This window comes from Anomaloglossus baeobatrachus, chromosome 1 (assembly GCF_048569485.1).
Source record: "Anomaloglossus baeobatrachus isolate aAnoBae1 chromosome 1, aAnoBae1.hap1, whole genome shotgun sequence".
NCBI lineage: Eukaryota > Metazoa > Chordata > Amphibia > Anura > Aromobatidae > Anomaloglossus > Anomaloglossus baeobatrachus.
Window position 1 is genome coordinate 927,337,178 of NC_134353.1, and position 9,349 is coordinate 927,346,526.

Here is a 9,349-nt window from a genome sequence, read left to right on the forward strand (position 1 = left end):
AAACGGACAATAATTTATTTTCACTGTCTATTGACCTATGAACTTTCGTAATCACTCAAAATTTTGGTCGGGCGTGTTGGATTTTTTTGGCTAATGATCAGCACTGGCACCATCATACACATTAGATAAATTAGGAATTAAATGGCCTATTTCGACAATGATGGAAGATCATCAACTGGTTTGGTGAAACTTTTGTAATCACTCAAATCACTGGTTTGGTATGTTGGATGTCTTTCAACTAGTCATCAGCACTGGCTGCATTATTGGTGAAAAAAAAATCCAAAATTGGTAGTCTATGATGTCGTTGTGGCCATCAACAAATGATTTTCTCATTTTCATCTACTGTGTATGGTGACCTTTATCAACAGAGTAATAAAGTGCAGATGGAAGAGAGCAACACATGACTATAGGTTTGTCTGTAGGTTGTAACAATGTAGGTCTGTTTCTATAAGACCCACCATAACTTGGCATCAAAAATGCTCTACACATCTATAACCAAAACCTCCATGATCATTTATCATAGAATTATAGAATGGTAGAGTTGGAAGGGACCTCAAGTTCCTTTGGGTCCCACCCCCTGTGAGGGCAGGTATTCCTAAATCATCCCAGCTATATGTTTTTCCAGCTTCCGCTTGAAGTTTTCCATTGATGGAGAGCTCACAAACCTCCATAGTTGCCTGTTCCACTCTCTGACTAACGTATTAATGATGAGCGAATAGTAACTATTTATGTTCATAGAATGGTAAAGTTGCAAGGGACCCCAAGGACCATCGAGTCCAACCCCCTGTGAGTGCAGGTTTTCCTAAATCATCCCAGCTATATATCCAGCTTGAAGATTTTACTCTGATGAAGGGCTCACTACATCCCGTGATAGTCTGATCATTCTTGTCTGAGTACACCTTAGTTTGAATGAATGAAACCAGTAGGCAAGTGACCCCTCATCCTTTTAACCTGATGGTCTATTGTCCAAAATTATTATACCTGGTGAACTACTGGTATGGTTTTTCGGTCCTGGGGTCTTAATAATTGATCATGTTATAGGAGTTAAGGGGGCTTTACACGCTACGATATCGTTAATGTTTGGTCGCCGGGGTCAAGTTGTTAGTGACGCACATCCGGCGTCATTAACGATATCGCAGCGTGTGACACTGACCAGCGACCTTAGGCGACCTCAAAAATGGTGAAAATCGTTCACCATGGAGAGGTCGTCCCAAAGTCAAAAATCGGTAAGGGTTGTTTAGCGTCGTGGTTCATCGCTCATGCGGCAGCACACATCGATATGTGTGACACCGCATGAGCGAGGAACGTCTCCTTACCTGCCGCCGGCCGCAATGAGGAAGGAAGGAGGTGGGCGGGATGTTACGTCCTGCTCATCTCCGCCCCTCTGCTTTGATTGGCCGGCCGCTAAGTGACGTTGCGGTGACGTCGCTGTGATGCCGAACGTCCCTCCCCCTTGAAGGAGGGATTGTTCGGCAGTCACAGCGACGCCGCCGACCAGGCAAGTATGTGTGACGCTGCGTAGTGATAATGTTCGCTACGGCAGCGATCACAAACAATCGCATGCGCGACGGGGGCGGGTACTTACACGGTCGCTATCGCTAGAAATTGCTAGCGATATCGCTAACGTGTAAAGCCCCCTTTAGTTGTTAGGAGCAATTTGCCTACTTTAGTGCTGAAACTATTTTTTTGTAATGTAAGATAATGTTGTGATGTGGTGCACACACTTGTTACCCGCTACTCATAGGATAGTATATACCATCACGATCGTTGGGACTTCCACTTATCCCGAGAACAGGGCTCTTAAAAGGTCAAGCATTATTAGGTGTGCCGGAAACCAGCTCCATTCTCAGAGTCTGTGAGGTCCCGGTGGTCGGACCCCAAGCGATCTGAAAGTTATACCCTACCCTATGGTTAGAGGGTACCAATTATTCTTGGTACATACCCTTTAACTTGTACTATTTCTGAAATTGTTTTGTATTGTTTATAGCTTATTCTAGACTTTAGGTCATTTCGTAATTTTCTTAATTTTTTTTTTTACCTCTTATCTTAGTCTCCAATAGCATTACATTTAGACCTGGCTATGTTTTAATTTTAGTCAACAAAAAGTACCCTCTTATTAAACTGTAATGGGCCACTAACTAGATCATATTGGACAACAATTTTTATGCTTTTAGTTTTGTATTCTTTTATAGTAGTCCGAAATTCATCAGAATGGGAAGAAATTATAAGTTGTCTTGGAGCTTTTCGACCGTCATTCCTTATATATAATATCATCTTCCATAAAATTAGACTTTTGCCAAAAATTCCAATTATTTTTAGTTCCCGATATTTTGTTCCTATGGTTATAATTTCGATTTAGTTGTTAGTCCACCCAGTGATTACCGAAATATTAATCCTTTGATTTTTTTTTTCTCAAAGCATGTAAACGCAAAGAGCAAGAACCGAACAAAGACAGAAACAACTCACAGAAGAAATCCCGCCTAGTTTTCACGGATCTCCAAAGAAGAACACTTTTTGCCATCTTTAAAGAAAACAAGCGCCCGTCCAAAGAAATGCAAATCACTATTTCCCAGCAGTTGGGCTTGGAACTCACTACAGTCAGTAACTTCTTCATGAACGCCAGGAGGCGTAGCCTGGAAAAATGGCAGGACGATTTAAGTACAGGGGGAAGTTCATCAAACTCCAGCACTTGTACCAAAGCATGAGGGGGATATTGGCTTCTTAGTGGGCACAACTCAACTCAACCAAAAAAAAAAAAAAAAGAGAGAAAAGAGGATATATAATATATTTTTGTTGTTATTACTGGGGCCATTCACTGGTGACAATCTGTATTTGTGGAAAAATCTTTCTGGGTTCAAATGGAAAAATCAAAAAGTTCACATGGGATCCCTGTGTTGTGAGTAGCAACCGTCATCTGCTATCGGGAACCATGGATGGTGATAAAGAGAGTCCATCTGGTCAGCAAACTAATTCTTGACATCTTCCAAGCAAGTCTACATCTTGACAATTCAATGAAAATCCCAAGTAACACTCAGATCATTACAAGTCTCATGCCCCTTAGGCCATCGGGTTTAACACATGAGCCAGCAAAACACAATACTGGTTGTCATCCAACTCTATCCATAGCACAAGAGTTCTACAAAAACATCTCTTCGATCAGTCCTACGCAAAGGCCGTAATTGAGCACAATGTCAAAAATTCCAAGACTTCTTTTTATGTTTTTGAATTTACTTTTATGTTCTATTTTAGATATTTTTTTGTTTTTTCTTACAGTTTTATTTACGATTTATTTGTCTTACAACCGTATTATTTTCCGCCAAATTTACTCAATCCACACAAGTACAATTGTAAAAGTACAGTGTTAAGCACAAAAGGACGTTCAATTATAGAGATCCAAGAAATATTTGCCACCGCTAGTTTAATTTTCGCAGTACATAATCTTATACAATCCTTTACATGATTCATATATATTTTTTTGTAGGATACAATAGTTACTCAGGAGACATCTTAACTGCACATTAGATTTTATTTTATTTTTTTATTATTATTGTTATTTTGATTTTTATTTTTGTTTCTTTAATCATTATTATGATTTTTATTTTACACATATTTTAGTTTGTTTTTTTATCATTATTATGATTTTTATTTTACACATTTTAGTTTTTTTTTTTAACATTATTATGATTTTTATTTTACACTTATTTTAGGTTTTTTTTAGCATTATTATGATTTTTATTTTACACCTATTTTAGTTTGTTTTTTATTATTATTATGATTTTTATTATACACATTTTTTAGTTTGTTTTTTTATCATTATTATGATTTTTATTTTACACCTATTTTAGTTTGTTTTTTTATCATTATTATGATTTTTATTTTACACCTATTTTAGTTTGTTTTTTTAGCATTATTATGATTTTTTATTTTACACATATTTTAGGGTTTTTTTTGTTATCTATCTACCTAATGGAGATGGATAGAAAATAAAAAATATTATTTATTTTTTTTCCTTTTCTTTTGTTTTACCTGATAAGTGTCAGGTCTAAGTACAGGACTCAGTGCCACCAATACCGTCTTTCATTTTATGTCTGTCAGTTACTTTTATACTATCTGGAAAAAGAAGGTACCGCACACACCAAAGAACCAAAAACATGACTAACCAAAGAAAAAGTAAAACAAAAAAAGTTTTACAGCCTAAACATACTGTGATTACTTCAGAAAACCAGATAGCTTACACCCCTCCAGTGTTTTTTATTGTTTTTTTTATTTTTGGAAATTTACTCTACAGAATACCAAAAATATTCAGTGTCTCGGTGGACCCCCAGTCTTTCCCGTTTGATAGACGTTCTTTAAAGAAAAATCCAATGTCAATATTTTGTGTTGGCTTTTTACCAGTGGATGGCCCTTGTCCTTGAAAACTCGAGTCTGTGTTCCAAAGCTAAAGCCAAAGGCTATAATATTCCTTTAAAGACACTTGAGACTGTTTTTTATGTACTACTTAATCGAAACCAAAGAAACTTTTTTTCTGCACCTAATTCTTCTGAAACAAAAAAAACAAAAAACAAAAAAAAAAACTGTTCCATCGAATGAAAGGAAGCACGTCAGGAAAAGTATCAACACACTGTGTTTGGATAGACATCTTACACACCTTAGGAAGCAGGTCTCTGAAATAGGGTTTACAAAAGGGTTGGAAGGAAAAAAAAATACGACCGGAAAAAAAAAAATCTACAGTATGTGCTCGCTGCTTCATCTAACAACTTAGTCCTCTTAAAGTTGAAGATTGTCTTTATTTTGTGCCTATGCAGTTTTTTCAAAGAACAAGGAATTGACCGACATGAACCTCAACAGCTGCAATACCAAAGATGAGTTCTCACAACTTTTTGTTTTCAGTTCATATTTGTCTTCTTGCATGGCTTAATGGCTTCAAGTGCCATCAGTAAGCTTTTGTTAGTGGTACTTTTGTCTTCTTGAACAAAGAAACTGGTTTGTTCCATATTACACTGTTTATATTTCCACTTAGAATAGCTCGTCATGACCATAGATTTGGGGCCTAAGATGTTGGGATAGTAACGAAGAGAGTGGCTTTGTAAGAACAAGCCGGTATAAACACAATGACAGCGGCTATTTTTCAGGCTGGAATGATTATGTCTTCCCTGATCACAGGTTATCGCTCGTATGGGCACCGGTGTTTGACCGTGTGATAGGCTAAGGATCGCTTATCTCACAAAATAGCTGACCTGTGCCAAATTTGCCTATTCCATGACTGCAATGCCTATTTGACATTCAAACATCTTCATAAAATAGTGTACTTATTGAAAAAATTGGTAGTTATGGTAAATAAACAAATACAGTTACATTTTTTTTATTTTTATTTTGAACATTTATCCTATTCATAGAGGATATGGAGATGAGCGAACCCAAGGTTCGGTGTTTGTACCAAACATCGTAGAGCTCAGCGAACCCAAGGTTCGGTGTTTGTACCATACATTGTAGAGGCTAGAGCTGAGTGAACCCAAGGTTCGATGTTGGTACCAAACATCGTAGAGCTGAGCGAACCCAAGATTTGGTGTTCGGACCAAACATCTTAGAGTCTACAGATGAGCGAACACAAGGTTTGGTGTCGGTACCAAACATCGTAGAGGCTAGAGATGAGCGAACCCAAAGGTTCAGTGTTCGTACCAAACACAGACTTTACAAAAAAAAAACCAGAGTTCGGAGTTCGGGTGCTTTACGTATGCTAACCACTTGCACAAGCATCGATGTGCTCGGGTACGCTCGGTGCTCAGCCTAATGCGAGCCGTTTGCTGTGTTTGAAGGCTCGCACTGGGGGTACCAACAGCGTGATCGGATGTAGTGTGCACCAAACAAAAAAACTGGAAAAATCCCCTGCACCTGCCCCAAAAAGTGATATGTTTATGGCTGCCTGCCGGTGGGCAAACACCCGAACTATCCAATTGGTGTTCAGGTCATACCAAAATTTACGTAAAGTCCGATTCAACCCGCCAAACCAAATTTCCACGGGTCCCCTCATCTCTAGTAGCTGGAAACTTACTAATTATTTTTTTCCAAAATTTGTTTCATTTTTAATTTCTGATTAATTAATTTACATTAATTATAAATGTCTGGTGAAAAGTACAAGATGTTCAAATGTTAATCTGAATAGATGATATTTTTCTTTTAGCCTAAGAGATGTTTAAAAAATTGTATAAACATTTTTTTAATCCGAGAGATGTTTATGAAATTTTATATATTTTTTAATATTATTATTATTATTAATTTACCTTACCTTGCAAAAATTGACAAATATAAGGTGTCGCAATGTCATTAAATACATTATGGACAGCAATTATGTGAATAATGTTTTAAGGAACACTCTAGGAAAAGCTGATGTTGTAACAGGTTCCGAGGGGGCGGGGCTGTACTCAGACCTCCAGAGAACACCAATGATAACTCTTGCTCCGCCCCTGCTGTTCCTGCATTAGGTTTAATGCAATTTATTGTGGGGTTTTTTTTTACTGGAGTGTTCACTTAACCATGAAATATTATCCCAACATCTTATGCAAAGCCTGGCAGTTAATATTATGGGCACAGCCAAGATGAGTTCAACTTTCAAGAAATCTTGGGTATTGTTTAATTATCCATGAAAGAACAAAGGAATGTGTTTATTTCATATGGTTGAATAGCTTTATTTAATTCTCTTTTAACAAAAGCTAAATCCAAAGACCTGACAGTAACTAAACAAAAAAAACAACAACAAAACACTCAAACCTGCTTGTGTTATAGAGATGTACAGTCCTTTCTGCATTACATAATTACAGACAAGGTATTTGAAAAACACTATGAAGTGTAAAAAAAAAATAATAATTGCTTGTCAGAAAAAAAATATTTTTTAGGTTTTGGAAATAATTTATTGGTTACATTGGCTTGTGTTTATTTATTATAATTGATATAATATTTAATTATTTATAATTTAATTAATTGCCTAATATTTAAATTTGTTTTTTTCCCCCTATAATACTTTATAGTATTATAAAAAAAAAAAATATCTTTTTTTTGGGGGGGGGGGGGAATTTATTGGTATTTTTCCCTGTAATCATTTGTAATTTATTGTCATCTTAAATTAAATGGTAAAAAGCATCAAAGATGCTTTTTTTTTCTTAAGTCTTATTATATCACATTTTATTCTGTTACACACAGGGACAACGCAGGTTACAAAAAGAACCAAAAAAAAAATGTTTTCCAAAAATTGTATTTAATTTTTACACTGTCTTTTTATGATCTGTAAATTAATTTGTTTTTAAGTTATTCTACTATTTTGTTAGCAAATGGGGAGAAAATATTTTTTTTTTCTTTTGGGGCATTTTGATGTCATAGGGCAAGTTATTTATTTAATTTATTATTCCGCTTCCTCGGAGAAGGTGCGCTTGTATAGTTTATATTTTTTATTTAAAAAAAAAACTACTTAAGCACTAAATTATTTTTTATTTGACCAGAACAACAGAGTGACGTTCTTAGACAAGCATGGATCATGGCTTGAAAGTTGTAAACTTGGAAAACAATACAACAACACTACTCTTTTTTTTTTCTTTATTAAATATTTTGTTTTTTTTCAGAAAACTCTATTTTTTCCAGCTTCTTCTATAAGCTCGAGGGAAACAAAAAAATACAAAAACATTCCAAACCAAAACAAAGAGAGAGAAAGAGAGAACCCTTCAACTAGCTGCTTCCAAGAATGAACTATGTGTGTTATAAGAAAAGAAAAATCTATTCCTAGTGAGAACCAAAAATAGGCTACCTCACTGACTTTTTTCCTTTTGTAATTTAAATCGTGTTGATGATACCAAAGATACCAAAGATTTGTTTCACTTGTGCGGTCTACTGCGAGCGTCTGCTCCGTTTTCAATATTCCTATCTCCTTTGGTGTAAGACGCGAGTGTACATCATGGCGGATTATTTTCAGCCATTCTTCCACCAAAGTCCATTTTTCTACAAATATAGATATAGAAATATAAACATATACAGCTGTAGCTTGGATAGCCCAAAGAAAATTCTGTGTGAAAGCAAAGACAAAAATGACCAAATTCATAAATAGATACCTAAGTAAGCTAATAGATTAATAATTTTTTGTATCAAGCAAAGTTGCACGGGCAGAAGCCAGGCTAATACCCATGGGAAAAGATTTTTACATCATGCACTTTTTGAGAAAATAAAACAAAAAATAGACAAATGTGAAAAACACTAAAATCAATATTTCTTCCATGGTCCATTAAATGTCCAAATAAATAACTTAACAACTTATTATTATTATTAGTAGTAGTAGTAGTAGTAGTAATGATAATAATAATAACAGTATTAAGATAGTATTATTGATGTTAACATAATTAATAATACTTAATATTTTAACAATAATATTGAATATATTTAATATTACTAACATTATTATTAATAATAATAAGAACATTAAAGATATGTAATATTGCTATTAACAATAATAATACATATTGATGTTAACATTATTATTGATAATACTTAATAATTTTTAACAACAGTAACATCTAATATTATCCAATCATTTATTATAATTATTATTATTATTATTATTAGTATTATTTTCAATAATATCATGAATAATAATAAATATTACTATTATTAAATTACTATTATTTACAACAATAATAATAATAATGCTAACATTGGTGATAATATGTTAATATTTAATATTAATATCTAATAATTATTTAAAATAATATTAACATTATGTAATATTACTATTGTCAAATTATTATTCATAACAATAATAATACATATTGATGTAAACACTATTGATTTTAATTACTATTTTAACAATAATATTTAATACCAGTAATTTTCTTATTGATATTATTTTTTAATAATAATAATAATATTAATAATAACATGAAATAGTACTATTGTAACATTATTATTATTATTTACAACAACAACAATAATAATAATAATAATAATAATAATAATGATGATAATAATAATAATTTAACAATATTTCATATTATCAACAATACTTTTTTATTATTATTATACTATTATTAACAATCTAAAATATTACTATTGTTAAAATAATAATATAATAATATTAAATTGATGGTAACATCATTTGATACTTAATATTTTAACAGCAATATGTAATGTCATTAACAATATATTATAATTTGTATTATTATTATTATTATTATTATTATTAATAACAATAATAATAATAATAATAATAATAATAATAATAATAATAATAATAATAATAATAATTTAATTAATATAATTAATAAACATTACTATTATTAATCTAATGTTACAATTCCTACTATTTTTCATA

At 32.9% G+C, this 9,349-nt stretch overlaps 1 protein-coding gene across 1 annotated transcript in view; it reads left to right on the forward strand.

Annotated features, from left to right (window-relative positions):
• ONECUT2 (one cut homeobox 2) overlaps positions 1-3,496 on the forward strand; it is a 94,885-nt gene extending 91,389 nt beyond the window's left edge. Inside the window, exon 2 of the mRNA XM_075343353.1 lies at positions 2,419-3,496. Within this exon, the coding sequence (XP_075199468.1) occupies positions 2,419-2,705 (287 nt within the window). The 3' untranslated portion in view covers positions 2,706-3,496. The remainder of the gene's footprint in view (positions 1-2,418) is intronic.
• The last annotated feature ends 5,853 nt before the right edge of the window (positions 3,497-9,349 follow it).